We start from the raw sequence: 25,677 nt of genomic DNA, 5'->3' as shown, positions 1-25,677 counted from the left end.
AGGAATTATTTTCTCGATAAAAAGTATTTTCATACCTTATTCAAAGAATTATTAGTTATACATTATAATATATAAAATATATGACCATATATTAATGAAATGAACAGTGGGTAACATAAAACCATATCTTGGTACATATAGCCCTTCTAAATCATCACTTTGTGAGATTTTATATTTATTCTGTTGATAATACAGTTGATCAATAAATGTATTTTGGGTGTTATTGTGTGTGTGTGTGTGTGTGTGTGTGTGAGTTAATTTAATTATTTATTTTTAAATAATCTCTACACCTAATTTGGGGCTCAAATTCACAACCCTGAGATCAAGAATCACATGTCCGACCAAGCCAGCCAGGCAGGCACCTCATCAGTAAATATTTTTAATTGCTTTCTGAAAAGTATATTCAGGGGTGTCTGAGTGGCTCAGTTGGTTGAGTCTCTGTCTGGTTCTTGGTTTTAGCTCAGGTCATGATCTCCGTGTCATGAGATCCAGTCCCAAGCCCCACAGGCTCAGCATGGAGTCTGCTTAGGATTCTCTCTTTCCCTCTCTCTCAAATAAATTAAATATTTTTTAGAACAAGAAAAGTATATCCATTGCCACTGACCATTACATTAAAAAGGAATTCATAAAAATGCTACTAAAAGGAAATTTGATTAATGACAGCATATTTAACTTAATGTATAGTTACCCTGTATTGAAGGAAGACATTAATTTGGTAGGTAAATTCTGGAATGGTCTTTTTAAGTCAGTTATTATGTAACATTTTATACTTGCTTGCTTTTTGCTTTGATAAATATTTTTTTTTAATATACAGGAAAAAAAACAATGGGCTGTTTCATTTAAAATTTTTAGAAGCCTTGTCTGCTCAGGAACCATAACTTTGCCTTTAGGTATTTGTTCTGACATAGTAAAAGTTAGAGCTTCTTATCTTTAAAAACCTCACATATTGTTTTGCATGCGTACATACACATTTTTCACCCACTGTTTACTTTATTCTTTCTATTATGGTAATCTTTAATAATAATAACAATAACAGTAAGTTTCATTTAATATACTTCTCATTCTCTCCTCCAATAAGCCTGTAACATAGAAGACTATCTCCATGGCAGAGATAATACACATAGTGCAGGGCATGGTTAAGCAGGTCGTACCTGGCTCTTGCCAAAGATTTTGTGTAGTCTGTGTTTGCACTGGCGTAAAGAATCCCCATTCTGATGTTACAGTCAGGGTGTTTGGGGGAACTATTTTCTCGCACATGGGACAGTCAAGTACAAGGAGGTATATTAACCAGAGGAGCATCATAGACTTCTTCAAATCAAGATTTGACTTTTGCATTATTTGCTTTTTAACTTGGAGCGTGCAATCCATACAGCAGGATTATTTCCTGCTTCACACCTGACCAAATTCTGTAGGATCTGGAAGGTTATAGTAACCCTCTTTGTGGCAAGCTTTATTTCTAAGCAGTCCCAGAAAATATAGAATCCCCGTGTTGTTTAAGTGCTGGGCTTTTTCGGCTCTCTGAATTGTTCTCCTGGCCCAGCCTGAGTCGCTCAAGTCTTCAGGACTTCCAGTGTTGGCCTTTGCCCATTGGTTCTACACGTATGTATCCACTTTATTTCTGAACCATCTCAGACTGGGTCGCATAGCCTTTGCCCCTTATTACATCAGAGCACATTTCCTTAGAAGAAGATAGTTCTCGTAAAGAGCCACAGTACAGTACTAAAATTGAATGGATTTAACATAGAAACCATACTGATCTCCATAGTCTGTACTCAGATTTCTTCAGTTGCCCCAGTGATGTCCTGAGTATATTAACAAATTTTTACAGGGCAGTACAGCATCCAGTCAAGGATTACATGCTGCATTTAATAACGTCTTCTTGAGTCTCCTTTTATTGGCTACCGTTCTTTGATTTTTATTTTTCAGACACTGACATTTTTGAAGAATACAGGCCAGTTGTTTGGAAGGATGTGTGTCCCTATATCTGCATTTGTTTCCTCAACATTAGATTGAGATCATGCATTTTTGTTTGGAATGCCACATAAATAATATCCTGTTCTAACTATAAGCACCCAGAGCCAGGTGATGTCTGTTGTCTCTGGGTTTAAGGCATGACCTTGTTTCTCCACTGTGGAGTTACCATTTTTCTTTTAGTAATTTTTACAAAGCTGCATGAGGCTATCTGAATATCCTGTTGATCATCAAGCACGCCTGCCCACATGCGCACGTGTCGCAGCACTTTTGGTATACGTTGGTGATTCTTGCAAGAATCAATTTTTGGTACAATGATTGCAAAATGGTGATTTTTCTACTCCATGTTTCCCTCTCTATCAGTTGGCATTCTACTGAAAAGAAAACTTTCATTTCTCCCCAATTCCTTTCCCCTTGTGCACTGATCTGTTTGCTTTGCCTGAAATAAATGAGTATGGACTTGTAGATTCTTTCTTTATTCAGTGATTCATTATCCTTGCTATTTTCCATTATTTTGATGGCCAGATTGTCTCAGGTGATGCCAGTGGATTGTCCTCAGGATGGTTTCTATGTAGTTTGATTTTTTTTGTTAAAAGCAATTTACTTTTTTGATACAAGACATCTCAGGATCATATGCTATCCTCCATGCTCCAACCTTGGAATCAGCCACTTGTCCAAGAGACCTTTGTTTCTTTTAGTAGGGTGTGATATTTAGATCCTTTATCCTATTTCTGGTTATGCATAGATAATATTATTTGTGACCCTTAGGGAATTGGTTTAAACTTCAAAAGAAGGTAAATCATTTCCATTTAAACACATAAAATTTTTCTAATTAAAAAGTTATATATCCTTATATTATAGAAGATACAGACCAGTAACGTAAGAGGAAAATGCCCTTTGAACTTAGTGCTCATGTTGACCACTGTTGAGTGCTTGTGGGCTTTATGTAGCTTAGATCATATCATGTATATAGAATTTGTTGGGTAGGTTTTTTTGTTTTGTTGTTGTTTGTGGGTTGTTTTGTTTGCTGGGTTTTGTTTGTTTGTTTTGGGATTTTTTGCTTTGCTGTTCCTACTTAACATACCATTGTTTTCTCCAAGTCTGAAAAATTAAACAATTGCAGTTTTCAGTCATGTATTTTATCTTTTTCTTTGTTGTCCTTCTGTTCTCACTACTGTGATATCCAAAAGTAAGGAAAATTTATTTGCTCATCATCCTTTTTTTCTGCCTCCCTCTTCACTCCCATATTGTTGCCTACCCTCCATCTTCCCCCTGATTACCAGAGGGTGTAAAATTATCAGTGTGGAAAGACAGCAATTAGTATTAAAGACTGCGGGAAGCATTTATTTTGTATACTAATTGCACTTTTGATTTAGGTATGACAGGCTACTCAGTGATAAATGTGTTTTCTCTAAAATTAACATCAATGTTTGGCAAACAGAAATAAGTCACTTGAGGAAATATCTGCCTCATTGTTGATCTGGAATGTTCTAGATGTATGTGCACAATTTTTAACTCTTGCGAGCAAAGAACATCTCTGGTTTTGCTCACAATTTTTTCCTTTTAGGTGTAGGATTTTCTAGTGTTGGCACAATTAAAACTTTGGGCCAGAGAACCCTTTGTTGCAGGGGCTCTCCTGTGCGGTGTCCATTACTTAGTGGGGTCCGTGGCATCTCCCAACTAGATGTCAGTAGCGTCCTCACTTCCCCAGTGTGACAAAATAAAGATCTACAGACATTGCTACATATCCCCTGGGGAGATGCAATGACCCCAGAATGAAAGGCTGCCCCAAAATACAAATTAATAAACATTTAAACCACAGCTGCCTAATATTTGGGCATATCCTTGTTTTATACCACCATCTCCTCTAAATTCTCAAAATTCATGGTTTGAAATATTGTAGATATGCACTCATCACAATGCTGTTGTCTGGTAGACGAAAGTTCTAAGTGGCTTAACTTACTCGGAACAGAGGCTTGGGAGCATTTTGCTATTAAAATACTTTGAAGCATTATATTTGAGGGACTGGTTTACTGAAAGCCAAAGTGTGCTACAGTGTCTGTTGTATATATGTGCTTGTGTCTTTTCAAGTATGGAGAGACTTCAAAATCACATCAGTAGGATTAGACCATCTGTAAAGTTGAATGAATATGCCTGGTCAGTTATTAAAGGAAGGGAAGGATCTGGGAAGAGATTGCTTCTGGGGAAAATGGAAGCTCAGAGAAGGAAATGTATGTGCCCAGGGTGCTTTGTAGAAGTGACTGTAAGCAGAGAGCATGAACTGGTAGGATGAAAGCATTTTATTAGGATTTTATAAGTTTAAGGTATGAAATTGGGAAATGTGCTAAAGGAAATTTTATCATGATGTCTTTGTATCTTAAAAGATTTAGATGAACAGTTAGCTCTTAGTACTCTTTTTCACAACATAATTCCCTTGGGCATTGGTCCTTCTTTCCTTGTCAAGTGGTTGCTTAGCACGATTTAAGTTTCCACCATTAATGTCCCTCTGGAAATACATAGCTGTAAATTTTTGAGGAGTGAACTATTATTAAGTTTGGTTGTGTTTTTTTTTTTTTTTTTTAAGATTGCTGTTCTTTAAGAAAGATTATTTTTGTGCTTTCAAACCATTAAAGATAAGAGAGAGTAAAGGGGATATGAATATAACAGTAATATTTTTGTCCTAAAGAAGGGAATGTCTGATTTTATTTAGAAACATTTTTCTTTTATAGGTAGGCTACTATTTTAAATTCCATCTTTTTTAATTATTATAAAAACTAAAACCTACATAGAATTTGCTTGAAGATGCAATGAAACATTTTGTAGAGGCTGGGTGATTTTGGTTATAGGGAGGCTATTTAGTATAAAATCATGACAAGGACGTTAAACAAGCTAATGTTATTCTGGGCAAAGTAAGTGTTACTGTAAACATTTATCTGGTCTATTGCTTTAGAATGTTAATAATTTACACTTTCAGAGTGCACCTTAATTATTTTTGCTTCTTTTGAGATCATTGTTATCAACCCAAATGACTCCTGGACATAACAACTTTCTGTAAAGGATTTTATGATGTACATCCTTGGAGTTTTCACTTTAATGGAAAGAAGAGTTCATAACTACGGGCGATTTTTAGTTTGTTCTTTTTATTGTACATTATTTTGCTTCTTTGGAACATAGAATAAAAGATAGTTCTTGAAAGTTACTCCTAAACACAAAGTACTTCCTGAGAATGTTGCAATGAAGTGACTCAGTAATATTACGGGTATTGTGTGCTAGTGTTACTGTTTCTCTATGAAACACTTTATACTTTGGAAATGATATTGTTGCCCTATAACTTTTATTATCTTAGAATTGAAAATCTTTTTTTCTTCTCACTGTCTCCAGGATTATTTACTACACACAGAGTTTTGCTTTGAAGTTTTGTTTTGTTTTGTTTTTGTTTGTTTTTTTTCTTTCTCACCATAGCCTCCTGGTTTTGAAATTTGGGCAAAATGCTCCTCAGAGCTACTTTATTTGAAAAAAAAAAAGTTAATTAAAAACTTTCTATTCTTTGGATGTATTTTCACCTCTTTTATCAAAATGAAGTGTGTTGGGTCATAATGAATTCTTTAGAACTGGCTTATCTAACATAACCATTAGCGATATTGGCTATTTTCACTTTAATTAATGAAAATTAAATAAATTTAATTTATTTAATTAGTTACACTCAGTTACACTGCCACATTTCAAGGACTCAAGGGCTACATGTGTCTAGTAGCTTCCATATTAGACAGAACATTTCCACCATCACAGACACTTCTGTTGGATACATGGCTTTAGAATGGGGGATGATAAACCATAGCCTGAGATCCCAATGTGATCCACCACTTGTTCTGTAAATAAAGTTTTATTGGAATAACTTGTTTACATATGATCTATGGCTGCCTTCAGCAGAACTGAGTAGTTGGAACACACCATATGTCTCATTTTCTTTTATCCCTTTATAGGAGAAGATTGTGACCCCCATTAGCATATTCATATTCATATATGAGGTTGTTTGAATAGCCTAGTTATATGCATATATTAGCAGTATAACATATGAAATAAGGCAGATTATCATAGTTCAGCAATTATCCAGACCAGAACAGTCATCCCCTCATAGGAACAACAAGAAAATCAGTCTTTCTCTGGTAGATCAGGTTCTTTCCAAAATGAAGGGAATTAAAGAAGAAAACAGGCAGGACAGCATACAACCTGTCAATCCACTCAAGGTGTGCTGGGCAACTGGCAGAATTAGTACACAGTTGCCAAGAGGCCAATCCATCTGAACTGCTGGCCCATAATCACACTTGGGCCCAGAGTCAGTTGGGAGTAAGGGGTAGAATCTACAAAGGACCCAGGACAGAATAGTAACAGAGGGAGGTGGGTGCAATTTTATTTCTTACGTGTTAAACCGAAAAATGTTTTAGTTGGGTCTTTCAGTTCAGGAGTTTATTCAAAAGATGTTTATTTCATTAATAATGTACTTAGTTTTGAAATTTTGATTGATTGAATCTTTTTAATATTTTATTGTCATTTCTCTTGTGGAATATCCAAGAAAGGGAGTCTCTTAGATAACGTGAAATGTTTAAATCCAGTTGTGTTTTTCCATTGTTGGGGGGCGGGGAATGAGCTTATTTTTATTTTTATCTGTGTGTTTGGCTTAAGGATTTTTGAATGCATTATAGACTGTACCCCAGATAAGTTTTGTCTCTGAGGATTCTGTTAAACTCGGATTTAAAATATGTATGTATACATACCGATGTGTATGTATTTTTAGTTGGTTGTTTTCATGCAATCCAATGAAAATAAGCATTTGACATTGGCCTAATGCAGCCATCTTTGTTATTCTTCGTTACTTTCCCAGATTGAAACTAGCACAGTTTCTTACTCAAAGTGCCCTTGCTTCCCTCTCCCACCCAGGCTTCAGTGAGTGCCTTATAAAGCCTGACCCTCGCTGGAGCAGATTATAATGTAGCACGGATGGCTAAATTTAGAGACAAGCCAAGCCTCTGCTCTAAATAGCAACAGCTAAGCGGTAGAGACTTTTGGTGAACAGAATATCTTCATTTAGTCTTTCAATACCAGTTGGTGAGTTGCTGTTTGTGTTTGTGTTAATTTTTGCTGCTGGGTACGTCAGAATCTTTGTATGATTTTTGTTGACATGTTACTCTGCTGTTTTCCACCTCCCGTATATGGAGGGCGTGCAAAATAAGGTCACAAGATGAGACCACGAAGAAACAAACTTTTGTGCTTAGAACTGAAGAAACTATAAACGGAACTATAGATTTTTAAAATAGAGTAATTCTCTCGTCCTCGGCAGTAGGCTGTGTTTTGTGGTAATTACTCATTAGCAGAAAAACAGCAACAAAATGCTAAGGTAGAGTTAGAGAATTCCATGAGTTTCTATTCTGGACTGTAAATAAAACTATTAGAGAAGGCTCCCACTTTTTTAAAATATTCTTTATTGATTCCAAAATAGAGACATCTTTAGCAAAGAGTAACCGCAGCATCGTCACCTGCTAGAGAAGTTTCAGGCTACTTGGAGTCTGTTTTTATTTTTATACCTCAATATGAGACCTAAACTCTTTAGCAGGTATTTTTTTCTTTGCTGGCACAGGAAAATATTTTATGTAATATTTGTAGTGTTTGGGGAGATGTAGAAACAAGAAACACACATGAATATTCATTTTGAGTACCCCAGTGAAATGTTTGCTAGTCCAGAGTGATCTGTCGAAAATGCCAACAAGGAAATTTCTGAATGAAAGAGTTTAGTAGAGAATGTAAATAATGCATTAGAAACTCTATTTCTAACTTCCATCAAATAAAATGAGATTTCATTAAGTTCATTGCATTTGTAACTATTTCAGTATGTAGCTGCTGCCCCCTCCCCCACATGGGGTGATCCCTTTCTCTACCCTTTGTTCTAGATCTGTACTGCTATTGTATGGTAAATGTTTGCCTGTTTTATCTCTTCTAGGCCCTGTGCTTCCTGAGGGCATGGAATCGGGCTTAGTCACCTTTATAGCTTAAAGCCTGATATATTAAGTTCACTTTATAGTATTAATAAAAATTCTCTCTACTTAAAGCATAACAGAAAATCCTTTTTGTGTTTGTTACTTTTCTTTTGAATCCATTCCACTTTTTAAATTATGATTAAAGTTTTAAGTGGTAAACAGATTACTTTCCCTGTGAAAATAGATTTTCTTCTTTTGTGGTATGGAAAGTTTGGGTATATAAATAGAATCATTTTTACGTGTTCTTAAGGAGACATAATTAAATTGTTCACTTGAATAGAGCACATTTTCTTGATTGTTTAGTGGTGACAATTTTAAAAATCTAGATATTCTCAAATCACAATTTAAAAAGAACTTTGAAAGGTAATTAAATAATTTGCTTGACATTTTCTTAATTGTGTTGTCTTCATAATTTTGGCAATCTGGACATATTTTCATATTATAATATTAATGCCACAAAATTATTCTTAATATGTAAGAGGTCTTACAGAGCAAGTTCTTTTTACTTTTTTTTTTGAAGATAATGTAATCTTAAATTTTATTTGCAGAGAAAATCAAGTATTATTTATATTCCCTTTTTAACCAGAAAATTACACTTCACACTTGTTTTTTAAAGATTTATTTATTTATTTGATAGAGAAATCGCAAGTAGGGAGAGAGAGAGGCAGGCAGAAAGAGACGGCGGGGGTGGGGGGGTTGTAGGCAGGCTGCCTGCTGAGCAGAAAGCCTGATGCCAGGGCTCCGTCCTAGGACCGTGAGACCATGACCTGAGCTGAAGGCAGATGTTCAACCCACTGAGCCACCCAGGCGCCCCATGACTAAATCCTTTTATACACATGCACATACACGCATGCATACAGGCATAATTATGCATATTTGTGTGGGTAAAACGGCAAAGTGAATTTCTAGTAAAAGAATTGTGGACCACAGATTATGTATATGTAAATATTTATATTCACCAAATGCTTCCCCAAAGTACTGCATAGAATTTATTCCCTCTGTCAAAGTTTATGCCTGTGGTCGTTTTCCCTGTGTCTCTTGCCAATACTAGATAGTATTAGATTTCAGAAGTTTTGCTAGTTCAACAGTTAAATTAAACCTGCTTTTAAAAGTATATTCAGGGGCGCCTGGGTGGCTCAGTGGGTTAAGCCGCTGCCTTCGGCTCAGGTCATGATCTCAGGGTCCTGGGATCGAGTCCCACATCGGGCTCTCTGCTCAGCGGGGAGCCTGCTTCCTCCTCTCTCTCTCTCTGCCTGCCTCTCTGCCTACTTGTGATCTCTCTCTGTCAAATAAATAAATAAAATCTTTAAAAAATAATAAAATAAAATAGAAAAGTAAAAGTATATTCAGTACAAGTGAGGTAGAACATATGCTTATTAGCCATATATTTTTATGTGAACTGCTTATTTGAAATATATAATATTTATTTTCTTTGTTTTCAGAAATTTTATGAATAAGCATCAGAAGCCAGTGCTAACAGGCCAGCGGTTCAAAACTCGGAAAAGGGGTAAGATTGTGCTGCGTGTCTGCGTGTATGTGGGGGTTGGGAAAGTGGGTAAAGTTCTAACCAAGTTGGGAGATTGCAGAGGGATTAGAATTGTCCCTCTTTCCACTGAACCTCCCTTGTTCTCTTCTTTTGAGCTCTAGATGTAGGATCTGAAGTTTTGCATTTAAGCCTTTGAATGGCAGGTTATTTACATGTTTGATTTTGCACAGATCATTTAATTTGAACTTTGTGTCTTTATCTACTAAAGGAGAATGATTCTATCTGGTCAGGTTTCCTCACTCTCCTGTGAAGACAATAAACTCTACTGTTCTTGACATCAGCATTTGTATTTGAGTTTTGCTTCCTTTGTTGTTTTTAAGGAAATGTTGAGTACAAAGATGGTAAAATTTAGGAGAAAAGTAAATCAGGGAAGGAGATATTGATGAGTTTTTACACTTGAAAATTTAAGAAGTCAAATTAAATTAAATTTGCTGCCTAAATATCTTTAAAGCTAAGGATATTTTCAGATGTCTTTTATTGTGGAAAAGTAGTAACAGACCCTGTTTGATGACTGGTAACATTTTTGTTTGTGTGAGTGACTTTTTTTTTTTTAACAGTTTTATTTCTTTTTTTTTTTTTTTTTTTAAAGATTTTATTTATTTGACAGAGAGAGAGAGAGAGAGAGAGAGAGAGGAGAAAGCAGGCTCCCCGCTGATCAGAGAACCCGATGTTGGGCTCCATCCCAGGACCCTGGGGTCATGAACTGAGCCGGAGGCAGAGGCTTTAACCCATTGAGCCCCCCAGGCGCCCCAAGTGACTTCTTTTTATTCTGTGTTCACCTTACCATCCTTCCTGTGTAAAGAATAGTTGTAAATTTTTCATCAGTTTTGTGTAATTATATAGAAGTCCTTTTGGACTTAAAAAATAATTGAGCTATAACCTGATAAGGATACTTTTTTTAAAAGGAAACATGATAGGAAATTATTATGTTGACCAACACTGAGGACAATAACTGAAACATATTTAAGGAAGTATCATGTAGAAAGATGAAATGACGGTTGGATATCTCTTGTGCAGGCCTCACTGCTGTGGTGAAGCTTGATGGCAGGTAATGATTACCAAGTGCCAAATTGTTAAATTGATAGCTCATAGCCCATAGTATATGGCTTTGGCATTTCCAATGTTGGGTTAGCCCCTGCAGCTTCTGCCCTCTTGCATAAGTACTTAACTGCATAAGTAGCAAGTCCAGCCTTGCAGAAGGAGAGGAAGTCCAAATGCAATCAGTTGTTTGGAGTAGAAGAGTTCATGAGAGTCACTAGATAGCAGTGGAGGTTGAATTTTTTTTTTTTTTTTTTTTTGGCCAGATTTTTTTTTTTTTAATGTAATTTCTTTTCAGTGTAACAGAATTCATTGTTGATGCACCACACCCAGTGCTCCATGCAATACATGCCCTCCGTAATACCCACCACCAGGGTCCCCCAACCTCCCACCCCCCTCCCCTTCAAAACCCTCACATTGTTTTTCAGAGTCCGTAGTCTCTCATGGTTCATCTCCCCCTCCAGTTTCTCTCAACTTCCTTCTCTCCATCTCCCCATGTCCTCCATGTTATTTCTTATGCTCCACAAATAAGTGAAACCATATGATAATTGACTCTCTCTGCTTGACTTATTTCACTCAGCCTAATCTCTTCCAGTCCCATCCATGTTGCTACAAAAGTTGGGTATTCGTCCTTTCTGATGGAGGCATAATACTCCATAGTGTATATGGACCACATCTTCCTTATCCATTTGTCCGTTGAAGGGCATCTTGGCTCTTTCCACAGTTTGGCGACCGTGGCCATTGCTGCTAGAACATTGGGGTACAGATGGCCCTCTTTTCACTACGTCTGTATCTTTGGGGTAAATACCCAGTAGTGCAATTGCAGGGTCATAGGGAATCTCTGTTTTTAATTTCTTAAGGAATTTCCACACTGTTTGGAGGCTGAATTTAACTATAAATGCTGCTTGCTGGGAATTCATGTTCCTACTAAAAATGAAAACAAAAAACTGTAAAGTAAGCAAAAGGTGGTTATTTTGTACAATATTTTTGTCTTGTGCTTTCCCCTTCTCTATTTTTTTTTTTTTTTTCATCCCTGGCCCATCCCTATAAACTAAGGCATGTGGCTTGAGCCGTTTATCTTCCTCTGCTTGCTTGGTCCTCATCTTGGCCCTTATCTTGGGCTTAGAAATTGTGTCCCCACTGCATTTCCCCATTGAAATCCAGACATTATCAATACGAGATCTTACAGTCAATTCATTACTTTCATTATCTCATGGTTTAAAAGCAATGGGGAAGAAATGATGTCGAGATGATTTTAAAAGGACTTTGTCTGTAAGGAACAGTATAGTTCAGAACACTAATTATAGTTAAGGTATTGTGGAGCCTGGTAATGTGATAATATCTAACATATGCCCAACTGTGAGGTGCAGAAAGGTTCACTTTCCCCTGCCCACTGGGGGAATGTGTCAATCTCAGAGCTGGATCTCCAGCTTGAGCAGCTTTATTCCTGTGACGCTGATTCACCGTAACTGAGCTTAAAAGCCAAGAGAGGACCCAAGGATTGCACAACAGCCGGCTTGATGCAACAAGTAAACTGGCCCTTAGAGAGTCAGCCTTCAGTTTTGAACTGGAAAGGTTTTCTCTAATTCTGAGCTGGTTTGTCTCTGATTCATTCAGTGGGCAAGATTGTGCCTGCGTCTTCCTGCTGCTGTAATACTCAGAGAGAGCTACCCAGAAATACGTATTATTTGTCAGGTGATCGGGATTTATATAACTCGGGGCTGCTGGGGATTTCAGCAGCACTTGAACTATTTTGTGCCAAAATGCTGGCAGGGGCAAAAAAAAAAAAAAATGGAGTCAACCTCATTTTCTACACTTTATGCTAGTGAATTGCCTCCTGATGATTTATCGTCTTTGTTTTTCTTTTGCGATTATGATAGGGCTGACTTCAGATAAATGGTTGGCAGTTTTATAGAGCTGAGGCAAAAAATCTAGTGAGGTTATTTCAAGGTCATTTTCATAGGCTGTCTTCTGGGGATCTGTCTTCAGTTTGAAACTGTTTGCTAGCAACTAATACTCTTCATGTCAAGTTAGTAAAAAAGAATGTATTTTCTATTGCTTAACATCAAAATTAAACATCATGATAGGACCCATCATTTAGAAATCTATTCAGACTCTTTTCCTTTATAAAATATACACATCTTGTTTGTGGTATTTTCTTCAAAGAATTATGTTTTCTAACGTGGCTTGTGGGAATTTGAAACAGTGGAAATTTCTCCCCTTAGATATTATTATGCTTAGCTAAATGAAATATTTAATAACTGATCTCGCCTCCCTATAAATCTTGTAGAGAAATTGGATTAAAATTAGTGAAAGTAGGAGAGAAAAAAATGACCAACTACAGGCATCCAGGGTGCCCACAAACCCTGGGTTCCCCCTGAGAATTTTCATCTGTCTTGGCAGTTTTAATCACTCTGGGATAGTAAGTGTTAGCCACTAATCTAATGAACCTTCAAATGTTGAAATATGTGTGACATATATATATATATATACACATGTGTGTGTGTGTGATATATATATATAAAAAAATATATATATATGTGAATATATTTGTATGTGTATGGTTAGAAAGCCCATGATTGTTCTTATTCATTTACTATACTTAAGTAACATTCAAAAAAGGATGTAGGTTTTGTTATTTTTCACTTAATCAACAGTAGGAAAAAGGTTACATTAATTAGTTACTGTGGTTCCCAGAGGAAGCAGTGTGTTCAGATAACTTACAGGCATATATGAGCATCAGAAATAAGCCTGTTTCTCTCTGTCAGTATAATGGGCCAGCCTGACTAACCCTCTAGTGTCACACTTGTGAGTCACCAACACAGTATACATTTGAGACCCTAATTATACACTTCCCACTTCAAGGGAGGTTATACCTGCCAAATGGAAACACAAGGAAGTAATAGCGTATTTTCTTTAGGATTTTATTGGTATTTTTGCTAGACTGTCCTCAAGTGGCATACAAAGGATATGTAATTTCGTTTCAGATAAAAAAGAACTTTGGGGTAAAATATTGTCTGTGTTTCCCCAAACTTTTGTCAGTGTTCTTGCCATTTTCTTGTTTGGGAATTTTGTATTCCTCTGGATGGGTATTTCATCTTAACAGATGGGAGCTTCTTTTCAGCCTGCAAAAGCATGATTAATCCCCGCATGCCATCACGACTTCTTAAGATGCCAGAGCTACAGGCGATCATCCTGACCTAATGCATTATCGCTCACTGCCAGAGTGTCTTCGGCCATGACATGCTGTCTTCCTCGCCTTACTTTCCTCTTCCTTGGCACATCTCTTGGGAAAATAGAACTGAAATGAAGGGCTTCATACAAACACGAGTTTTTAAGTTGTCTCTCTGATTCAAACCAAAGTCCTCTGCGTGAATTCTTAGCATGGTCTAGATGTTTTACTTGTTTACTAACTTTCATTTTCCAATGTCTCAAATTTATAATTTTTGAATCACCAAAGTCTGTCCCAACCACCCAAATCAACATTCAAGTAGGTCTTAGTGCCATCGCCGGAATGGCCCCAGTTGGTTTTGAAAGCTGGTTACGAGACAATAAACAACTTGTGGTGTTTTCATTTCTCATGTTCTCATATAACAGGAAAGAAAACTTTTTTGCCAAGGGGTTAGGAGAATTACCTTTTGGCTGGACCCCGAGTGGGGGGTGAAATGTCCTTCGTTTGCCAGTGAGTTCTTCCCGCGCAGTCGCAGCTGCCCCCTCCTCCAGCTTCTTGTCATCTGTTCCTCTGGAGTTCCCCATTCTCTTCCTCCCCCTCCACAAAACAAGACCTTAATTATATTTTTTCTGCGGTCAACATTGGCATGTTCTTGGCTGCATAATGTTTTGCTTATGGCATCAAAAGAACTTTTCTCTCTTGTTCGTGAAAAACAGTGTTCAAGTTACGTCTGTCTTGATGGCATCTTACGCTGTGTGACTCTGACTGGTACTGGGAATGCCATTCTTATCTGCTTCTGATGCCGTGGGGTTAACTCCTTATAACTCAGCCCTCTTACTGGACCAGTATAAGTAGTCAGTCTGTACAAACCAGACAGGTACTATCTGGTTTTCAAGTCGCTTTTAAATGTATGCAGGTCACATGGTTTAAATAGTCAAACATTCTGCAAAACATGTTCTAGCAAGGGCACATAGACTCCCCAGAGGAATGCCTTCTGCTCTTCATAGGCTCCTTTTAATTGTACCTTCGCCTAACAACAGAACATTCTTACATGGTTGGTTCCTGACTTTTCTGGGGGAGGCATCGTATCTGCACTTGATACTAAGGAAGATGAGGATTTCGCTCTCTTCACTGACTATTCACCTGCAGACGTCCTCTCGATTCTTCTAGCTAGACGACTGCATAGGGTTTCTCTTGCTGTGACTTTGCACACGCCCTTTACAGTTCAGCTGTTGCTGGATTACTTTTCTTCTCCTGAACATCATTTGATCTTTGGAGTTAATGTTTCATAATTTAAATTTCATAATTTACCCCTTTTTTTGCTGTTGTTGTCTGTGCCTTAACACGACTTAGTACCAACCTTTCCCTTCATTATGTAACTCTTTTAATACAAAAACTTGAGGATTTCTTATTATCTATCAGATGATGCTATCATAGTGACAAGCCCCTAGGCCAGCGGTACAGCTGACAATGTGAGATGTTTACAGTATCTTTTCTCCACTGTCCCGGAGAGTCTGATTTTCCATCTCCTATTTTTTTTCTCTTTTTCCTGGGATCTCATGACTTGATAAATCATGAGATCATGAGTTATTCTCTCATTTTGGTGGAGCATCGGCTTCAGTAGCTTTTTAGAAAAGAGTGTGTGAGAAACATTTTTGAGGCCTCATATGTCTCAAAATACGTTTATTCAGCTTTTACGCTTGGTTGACAGTTTGAACCCCAGACTTAGAGTTTGGAAACCATTTTCCATCAGAATTTTGAAGAAATTTCTTCTAGTTTCTGGTATTCCTGTTGAGCAATTTAATGTCATTCTGGGGCACCTGGGTGGCTTGGTCAGTTAAGCGGCTGCCTTGGGCTCAGGTCATGGTCCCAGGGTCCTGGGATCGAATCCTGCATCAGGCTCCTTGCTCAGCAGGGAGCCTGCTTCCCCCCCTCCCTCTGACTGCCACCCCCCTCCCCCCACCACTGGTGAGCTCTCTCTTTCTCTGTGTCAAAAAATAAGTAAATAAACATCTTTAATGTCATTCTGTTTTTTGATAGTTTATATGTGATTTGGGTTTTTACCCCTGAAACTGCACATAGCTACTTTGTTCCCAGCATTGGGATTACACGAGAACGTCAGCATCTTATCGTCTTACTGTGGGTCCACTTTGAATCCTTGTTTGCAGATGGCTCTTTAGTGAGAAACTCCTGTCCTTCAACTCTGTAAAATTTTTCTTGAAATTTTTAAATCCTTTTCTTCCTTTAAAAAAAAAAAATTATCAGGGCACCTGGCTGGCTCAGTCTGTGGAATATGTGACTCTTGATCTCAGGTTATGAGTTTGAGCCCTGCTTTGGGTATAGAGATTTTTTTTTTTTTAATAAAATCTTAAAAAAATTCTCATTAAAATTAGTGTTTAGACATTTGACTGGTGTGCCCTTTTTCTTATTTTTTTTTTTTTGCTCCTATTTTTTATGTCTCTTTTTCTTGAATTTTTTTTCTAGTTTCTGAGAGATAGTCTCAGCTTTCTTTTTCAACTCTTCTATTGAGTTTTTGACTTTTTCTATCATAGTTTTCATTTCCAAGAACTCTTTTTATTCATGAGATGTTTCTTCTTTTTTTAACATTTTATTCTTCCTTTCTTCCTCCTCCTCCTTTTTTACAGTTGCAGTGTCTGCTTATCTCTCTAAAGGTATTTATGATGGGATTTTTGTGAAGTTTCTCATTCATCCTCCCCCACCCCCCACCCCTTTCCACATCCAAACTTATTCTCGGAAAGAAGAGAGGAAGGTGAACTCCTTTTGAATTGAACCCTACATTTACCTTTAATTTAGTCATATTCTTTTTCTGCCTCTTCTGACCTCTGGTTTGTCATCTTCACTTCTTTTCAACAGTGTATGATCCTTGCTTTGTTTAAGATCTGGTTCCAGGGGCCCCCAGCTGGTTCAGTTGATAAAACATGGGACTCTTGATCTCGGGGTCATGAGCTCAGGCCCCACACTGGGCATAGAGATTACTTTAAAAAAAGAAAAGAAAAGAAAAGAAAGAAAGAAAAGAAAAAAAAAATAAGATCTGACTCCAAACTGACCTTCCATAAGAAGTCTCTCTTAAGTCTGCTAAAGGTAGGAAACTCCATATTTCCATATCCTTACATCCTCTGAAGCCCTTTTAGGGGTTCTACAAATTCAAAACTATTTTCATTATAACTAAGATTTGTTTTGCCTCTTTTACATGTTCACTCATGGTTTATGGTCGTTTCCCAGAGGCTACATGATGTGTGATATCACAACAGATTGCAAACAGTGGATATGGGAATCCATCTGTCTGCTATTAAGCCAGACATTAAAGAGATTAAACAAAGCCTGTCTTCACACTAATTTTTTTTTTAATTTGATAAATATTTTTAAATTTTGTTTTAATTTCTATAAAGTAAGTATCCATAGTTATAACCTTCTTACACAAGAAAGCTCTGGAATCCTCAGTACTTTTTAAGGGTGGCAAGGGGTCATGAGACCAAAAAGATTGGGAACATCTGCTCTGAAGCCATAAGTATACATCTATAGTTCATGATATATATTAAATATTTTAAGTGCCCTGGAATAAATTATCTTGTAAAATAAAATAAGTGTTGATATACATATGGAGAAAAGGAAATCTTCGTGAAGTATTGGTGGGAATGTAGAATGGCATAGCCACACCTGGGTGACTGAATTGATTAAGTGGCTGACTCTTGATTTCAGCTCAGGTCCTCATCTCAGGGTCCTGGGATCCAGCCCCAGTTGGACTCTGTTCTCAGCAGGGAGTCAGCTAGAGGATTTTCCCTTTCTCTCTTTTCCCATGGCGCCCACGCTCTCTCTCAAATAAATAAATAAATCTTTTTTAAAATTTTAAAATAAACTTCCATATGATTCAGTGATTCTGGGTATTTATCTTAAGAAAATTAAAACAGGGGCATCTGGGTGGCTCAGTAGGTTAAAGCCTCTGCCGTCGCTCAGGTCATGATCCCAGGGTCCTAGGATCCAGCCCCACATCGGTTCTCTGCTCAGCGGGGAGCCTGCTTCCCTTCCTCTCTCTCTGCCTACTTGTGATCTCTGTCTGTCAAATAAATAAATAAAAACTTAAAAAAAAAAAGAAAGAAAATGAAAACAGTAATTTGAAAAGATAGAGGCACCCCCATGTTCATTGCAGCATTATTTACAATAGCCAAGGTATGGAAGCGACCTAAGTATCCATTGATGGATGAATGGATAAAGAAAATGTGGTATATACATATATACCATAGAATATTATTGAGCCATAAAGAGAAGGAAATCTTATTGTTTGGGACAAATGGGTAGACCTTGAGGGCGTTATGATAAATGAAATAAGTCAGACAGAAAAACACAAACACCATATGATCTTAATTATGTGTGGAATCTCCATGACAAAACAAAAACCCCAAACTTACACACAGAGAACAGACTAGTGGTTGCCAGAGACAGGGAGTGAAGGGGCTGGCAAAATGGGTGAAGGTAGTCAGAAGGAACAAACTTACAGAAATGAAATAAGTAAGTTCCAGGGATGTGATGTACCGCTTGGTGACTACAGTTAATGGTACTGTATAGTATGATAGAAAGTTGCTGGTAGGCTAGATCTTAAAAGTTCTCATCACAAGAAAAAGAATTCTAACTGTGTATGGTGGTGGATGTTATCTAGACTTACCGTGATAATCATTTTGCAAAATACAAAAACATTGAAACGTACTGCGCATCTGAAAATATTGTGTCAGTTATATAATTGAAATATTGATAACTGAAACTAGTATATGTCAGTAATAAGAATAAGGATAATAAATAATAAAGAAATGTCCCTCTTCATTTCCTTGCTCCTAATCTTTATTTTGTTAATTGTATATTCTCCTTTATTCTTAGGCAATTCTCCCTGAGTCATTTTCTTTATCCTAAATAAAACAAAATTTTAAGTTTTGATTGTTATACTTAATTTTTTCTCAAGTGATTAGGGTTAATAGATTACATTGGCCTATCCTACAAATGACAGAAATGATCAGTTATCAATTTTTATTATGTATTAGTTCAACTTTTAACATAGTTTTGTGACCCCTTTAAATAGAAAATAAATCATGTGATTGAGTAAATGTTTCAACAAGGGGTTTCAGAACATGTAAATCTAATAAAAAATTAGTTGTCGTCCAACTTTTAAACAACCACACTCTCAAATAAAGAATAATGAACAAAGGAAATATACGGTTGCATCGGGGAATGCGTTCTGTAAATAAAAGGAATATTTTGTAACTTATTTATTTTAGATGAAAAAGAGAAATTCGAACCCACAGTCTTCAGGGATACACTTGTCCAAGGGCTTAATGAAGCTGGTGACGACCTTGAAGCTGTAGCCAAGTTTCTGGATTCCACAGGCTCGAGATTAGATTATCGTCGCTATGCAGACACACTCTTCGATATCCTGGTGGCTGGCAGCATGCTTGGTAAGCCGTGCGTTATCGATTCTTCCTCTAGTACTTTCCATTCCAGTGGAGTATTTCCTTGTAAGATAGAATCTTTACAAATTCACGTTAATGAGACTTGATAAAAAAAAAACACAGATGGGAGCCTCTACAATTTTTACCTACTTTGGAATGTTAATGGCAGGGCTGTAGAAATAGTTAGTGGTTAAGAAAGGCTTAGAAATAACAGTTTTTATGGATGTCATAGCATGGCCACTTTGCTTTACAGCCAAAGGCCAGCTGCTTATGAGTCCCTAATTCTCACGTGCTTCTGGAGCAGATATAGGAGGAGTAAGTAATTTCTGTAGTAGAGTATAATTCTGTGCATGTCTGCTGGTTCCTTCCAGTGTATTTAATTCACCCCCAAAGGCCACAGCACCTTTCTTTCGAAGCCCAGCCTTTTTTCATGTGGTGAAATGTAACTATTAACAAATTTAAAAGTAATTCTCTGTTTTTCATTAAATGCTTTTTAATCTGTAAATAAGAAAATGTCAGAAATACAGTTCAAATCTGGTTTTTAAAAAATGAGTAGTTGTGGGGCGCCTGGGTGGCTCTGGGTTAAGCCTCTGCCTTCGGCTCAGGTCATGATCCCAGGGTCCTGGGATCGAGCCCCACATCAGGCTCTCTGCTCTGCAGGGAGCCTGCTTCCCTTCCTTTCTCTCTCTGCCTGCCTCTCTGCCTACTTGTGATCTCTGTCTGTCAAATAAATAAATAAAATCTTTTTAAAAAAAATAAATAAAAATTAAAAATGAGTAGTTGTGAGCATATAGGTAAAAGGAGTAGTGGTAGAAGTTCTAAAATTTTTAAAGGTATGTTGAAAAAGCAAAATAAAAATTATGGAGCAGAGGCATCAAGAAAGAAAGCTTTAGAATACTCTTTCAGTGACATGGTATGCTGATCTAAATGGTGATTAGATGCCATAATGACCCATTGTTCCTCTCCTAGTTATTCTTAGAGCTTAGTTTTTATAATTAGTTCCTGTGGTAACCATAAATCAAGAGAAGTGGTCAGATCCCTTAGGCCAGTGAATTTCAGCTGCCTTGGGGGCATTTGCAAGTGTGTAGAAATGGTTGGGTTGCTATAAGACTTGGTAGTGGAGGGAGGTGTGCCACCTATTTTGCTCTGCAAGGGCTATTCAATATAATGAAAAATGGCCCTGTCCAGTGTAGTATCAGTGCCTTTCTTTGAGAAATATTGCTTAATGGTTGCCTGGGTGGCTCAGTTGTTAAGTGTCTGCCTGCAGCTCAGCTCATGATCCCAGCGTCCTGGAATCGCTGCCCCGTATCGGGCTCCTGCTCAGTGGGGAGCCTGCTTCTCCATCTCCAGCTTCCCGGTGTTTGTGTTCCCTCTCTTGCTCTCTCTCTCTCTGTCATAAATAAATAAAATCTAAAAAAAAAGAAAGAAAGAAAGACAAAAGAAACCCTGTTTAAGCCATCCTATTTAAGGACAACGTACGTACTTTCATGTATTTTTAGTTAGAGCCACACTTAAAAATTCTTCCCTCTGAGAAATCTCTCCATTGGGGTACATGGCTCCATTTACTAGCTGGCCCCCTTTTGATCTGTACTGCTGCTTTTCACCACATACCTGGTTGGTTTCATTGCTGTTATTGTTCTTAAAGATCTTATATGATCACGGCTGATAATTCAAGTCCAAGTATAAGAGCTATGTGTATTGTGTTCAAATCTCACTTCCCAAGAGATAACTTGTTAATATTTTGATTAATTCCCTTCTAGAAATCTCTTTACCTACATATGCTTATTTGTAAGAATAGGGTGATATTATACAAGTATGATACTCTGCTTGGCTCTCATATTTACTCAACAACATGTTGTTGGCTCTCATGCCTATGGGTGTTACCTTGGAGGATTCCAAAAAGAACCAGAATCATACCGATTTTGAAGCATATTAAATTGTTCCTAGTTTTCTTTATAATGAATAGTTAGTATCTGTATACACATAACTTTGTACTTTTATCTGATTATATCTTTATATATTTAGTAAGGGATTAATGAATTGAAGGATAGAGCTAGAGCTATCTTTATCTATCTTGGTCTACCTATCAGAGAAAGAAGACCAGCCCTCAAAAGGAATATTCTAATTAATGTTTTATCAAAAATTGTGTTTCTACAAGTTTACCTATACCTTTAGCAATAATATTAGGTACTATCAAACTTCTCAGTTTTTTAAAAATTTTGCCCATTAGGTAAGTGATGTTTTCATTCACAAACTTTAAATCAATAGTGAAGTTGAACATTTTCTGATGTGATGATTGGCTTTTCCTATTTCATTAATGATGATATATTTTTATTGAGGTACTGGTAAGTTCTACACAAGAATAGTCTCCAGCGAGTTTCAGTTCTTGCCAACGTCACTCATGACTTTAGTAGTCATTCCTGTAGACCTTTTTCAGTTCTTAATGCCCTCTTGGCAGCTCCTGCTGACCCTCTGTCATTCTTAAAATGGTTTACTTTCTTCCCTCGCATGAGACCATTTCAACTTTGATTTCTCTGGATGCCTTTCACATGACTCTTGGGTTTCCATACTTACTGCCCCCACTATGGATTAAATTATCTGTACACTTTGCATTGGTAATCTCAGATCTTCATTAACCATCTATATTATGATGATCAGCAAATTTATATCTGCAATCCAGATTTTGCCCTTTGACTCAACATCTGTATATCCAAAAAGGTAAGGCAGCACGTATGGTAAGACTTAGGAGCACAGCTGGCCCAACCCTCAGATATCTACTGAGGCCAGACCTATGATGTAATGAAGAAAGCCAGCCAGGCTTGTTCTTTTTACATAAACACTTTGTTTACTTAGTGAGTATGGGAATTGTCTTCATAGCCACAAATAAAATTTACCTTCTTCCATTGTTCTTAAAACAGTAGTCATCCTGGTTTTTTAGTTGTGTTTTTTGAAGAGTAGTTAAAAGGAATATTTTCTTTTGCTTATATTTTGAGGAAAAGAGCAGGCTTACCAAAATTTTAGAAAGGGCAATTAATACTTGAGTCCAGTATCAGGGGAAAAGAAATTAACAAGCTGCAGCAATATTATTAATGTGTAACAAATGTTTTGTAAAAGAATGCAGTTTTTAAAACTTAAGCTCTTAAGAGATAACACTAGAGTTTCAAAATCAGACGTTTCAGTTATATAACTTCTGTGAGATAGGAGTCATTAGCCCAAAGTTTTTAGAAGATTATCATCTTAATAAAATTTTGTTCCAGGTGGTTGTATTCATTACAGAGGGCTAATTAAAATCTTATGCCTAAATTAATTGCATGAAAATAGATTCCTGAAAGAGCTGACTTTTCTAAAAAGTAATTTGCTTATAAAATGATATGCTGGAGTCTGAAAAAGGTTGACTAGGTCTAGCACTTTCATCCAAAGATCTGAAATCACAAGTTAAATCAAGATAGTTACATAAATGCTTAAAAGAAGTGGCTGGCACACATATATATTCGTGAAGTATTTGTTGAGTGTTTGAAAGGCATTAGTTGGCTTATCCAAACTCCCTACCCTAATTACAATGAAGGAGAATCAGAAAACAAAAACACCTAGTGTTGATTCTTTTCTTCTAATCAACCAGGGTTTGTAATGGCCATCATTGAAACTTACAGGAGAAACCTTTGAATGTGCAAATTTGAATCCTAGGAAAAAGAGACCTTCTTTTGTTCTAGTCCATTTATTCCATGATGTTGTATAGGCCAAGGGGAAAAAAGATGAGAGAAAATAAAATACACTCTTTGCTAACCAACACAGCTGCCAGGTCATCAAATACAAATAGCAGGGAGTCGGAATGTAAACTGTTCAACCCTGCGTGGATAGTAGCGTTAGTGGAGAAGGGAAAAGGTCTCAAACCTACTCAAGTAGAAACTAACAAGATCCGCTCTAAGAGCCAAGTCTGGCCAACCTCAGTGGTTGTGGTGAGCTGGAGTCCCACAAAATATTATTAAGCCTGAAAAAGTGAACCATGTCCCAGTGTGGGACACATCAGGAACTACATGGAGAATAATTGAGTCCAGACTTAAAGTGATAGGATCTTATAGTGATAGAACATTACTCTCACACGCTATAGTGGTACTATAAAATGGATCAACTGATTTGCTATCTATTAGAAATAGACACAAATATGTAACAACATATGCATCTCTACATGTATCCTATCTTGTGAATTTTTATGTGATTCTAGATTTTTACATCTAGTTTTACTGTTCTCCTAGATGTGCAGGAATTGATCTGTTCTGCAAATCCTCCTTTCATTTCAGTATTGACTTAATCATTACCTTTCTCTTTTCAGCCCCTGGAGGAACACGCATAGATGATGGTGACAAGACCAAGATGACCAACCACTGTGTGTTTTCAGCAAATGAAGATCATGAAACCATCCGAAATTATGCTCAGGTAGAGCCCCTCATTTAGAGATTGTTGTGTAAGAAGAGAAACATTTGAGCAGAATTTGGGTAACTTTGGGTTCAGAAATTCTACAGGCTACTTCTTTAATAAGAATGTTAGATAGCTCTTAAACCTATGAAAAGATACTCAACTGCATTCATAATAAGGCGGTGGACATTAAAACTTTGCCAAAGTAGGCTTTTTTTACTTCTTACCTATACAGAACACAGAGGATCAGTTGCTCACATAAATTCTCCTGGGAGTATAAATTGGTACAATGTTTAGGGAGAGCAATTTGGTACTGTCTTTTAAAACTAAAACTACACACTTCCTTTGACCCCCAGTCATTCGACGTCTAGGACCTTATCCTACAGATACGCTGAAGGTCAGGAAGTGGTGGAACTGTAGAATGGAACAGCCTGGTAAACATGACCTTGTAAGGCTGAACATACATGCATCGTGACTAGTCAGTTTAAGATTGGTGTCTTCGTATTCTGTCACTGGCTCTTACAGTCAGTTGTTATTCTCAGCTAGACTATGATTGCAAGTCCCAGGACTCGAGTGACTGTGTAAAGCGGAAATCAAGTTTGCTGGATTTTCATACCATTTATTCTTTTTCCTTACTGCATTCTAGTTGCCGGCCTGAGTCATTACTCTTTCCTCATGGGGCGACAGTGTCATTTTTACTCTTGGACTCCATCTTGATCAAATTAAGGGATAAGCATACTAAAAGTTTTAGATGAGAGCTTATTATATGGCTATAAGTGAAAGGAATTGGATTCAAAAATCATTTCCAGTTATAATAAAAAATAATCAACATTTATAAAATCTCTTATTTAAATAAGAACATTGTATTATTCTATTCAGGCTACCATAACAAAATACTGTAGACTGGATGACTTTAATGGTAGAATTTTATTATTCCCAGTTAGGAAGGCTGGGGAGGCAGATCATGGTGTCAGCCAGTTTGGATCCCGGTACAGTTTCTTCTGGCTCTTAGAAGGCAATCAGTCCTATCAGATTAGGGTCCCGTTAACGGCCTCATTTAACCACCTCTTAAAGTCTCTACTTGCAAATACAGTCACATTGGAGGTTAGGGCTTCAACATAGGAACTTAGTAGGAACACAAACATTTATACCATAGCAAACATCATTACACTTAAAAAAAAAAACAAAAAACAGCCCAGAATTCTACCGGCACAGTGGCAAACCTTGCTTGAATGATCTGACTAGATTTTGAGGGCTAGTAATCTTTTATTACCATTAAGTTATACCAATTTTTGCTTGTCTGCCAAAAAACTTGCTCCTGTAGGTCTAAGAGTAGGATATCCCTAAAGTCTGCTCTCATCTTCCTCATAGCCGTGGTCTTCGTGATGATATCTACAACTCCCTTCATTTCCATTTTTAATCTCTGCGTCTCACAGTTTTAGCATTATTATATTTCCATCAAAGTTATTTTTGGTTTCTTAACCTGTTTACTCCTGACTGAATTTCTTTTATTCTACATGGATGTATTCATCCCCCCAAACTGCCCCCAGGTCATAATAACCCCTTTGAAATCCTTCCAATTCTTTTATCACAGAATGCACACGTTTAAGTACAATTTTCTATTCTTATTATTAGAGGTCCATGTTGTGGTTGTGGTGAGTTTCTACATCTATTGTCTTTTAGAATTGTTTATATGATATTGAACGGTTCTCTTATGTTTAGGTCTTCAATAAACTCATCAGGAGATATAAGTATTTGGAAAAAGCATTTGAGGATGAAATGAAAAAGGTAAAAATTCAAATGTGATGTCTTATCTGTTTAAAGTACTGAAGTGGAGGGGGACAAAAATTTTGCATATACAGTGATAGTGCTGAAGTACCATGAACATAGTAAGCTTTTAATAAATATGTCGAATGAATGAGTGCGACAGGTCATTAGCTAATAGCTATAGGAAAATATACACGATTAGCCTAGACTTTGTTCATTCATGTTTAATGTAAGACAGCCTACTTTGCTCCATAGGAATGGTTTTATAGCATCTGATCCCAG

General features: G+C 37.0%; 1 protein-coding gene across 2 annotated transcripts in view; it reads left to right on the top strand.

The window, feature by feature from the left end:
* Positions 1-25,677, top strand: part of BZW2 (basic leucine zipper and W2 domains 2) — a 59,458-nt gene that overhangs the window by 12,651 nt on the left and 21,130 nt on the right. The window contains exons 1-5 of one of the 2 annotated variants that reach the window (XM_032304063.1): positions 6,986-7,077; positions 9,446-9,510; positions 19,045-19,221; positions 23,546-23,649; positions 25,351-25,416. In XM_032304063.1, the coding sequence (XP_032159954.1) occupies positions 9,453-9,510; positions 19,045-19,221; positions 23,546-23,649; positions 25,351-25,416 (405 nt within the window). In that variant the 5' untranslated portion in view covers positions 6,986-7,077; positions 9,446-9,452. Of the gene's footprint in view, positions 1-6,985; positions 7,078-9,445; positions 9,511-19,044; positions 19,222-23,545; positions 23,650-25,350; positions 25,417-25,677 lie in introns of those variants that run through there. The other variant, XM_032304062.1, reaches the window with a different exon arrangement.

The sequence above is a fragment of the Mustela erminea genome, chromosome 11, assembly GCF_009829155.1.
Source record: "Mustela erminea isolate mMusErm1 chromosome 11, mMusErm1.Pri, whole genome shotgun sequence".
In the NCBI taxonomy this organism is placed as follows: domain Eukaryota; kingdom Metazoa; phylum Chordata; class Mammalia; order Carnivora; family Mustelidae; genus Mustela; species Mustela erminea.
Note: the sequence above shows the minus strand (reverse complement) of the source record. Positions and strands in the feature narration are given on the sequence as shown.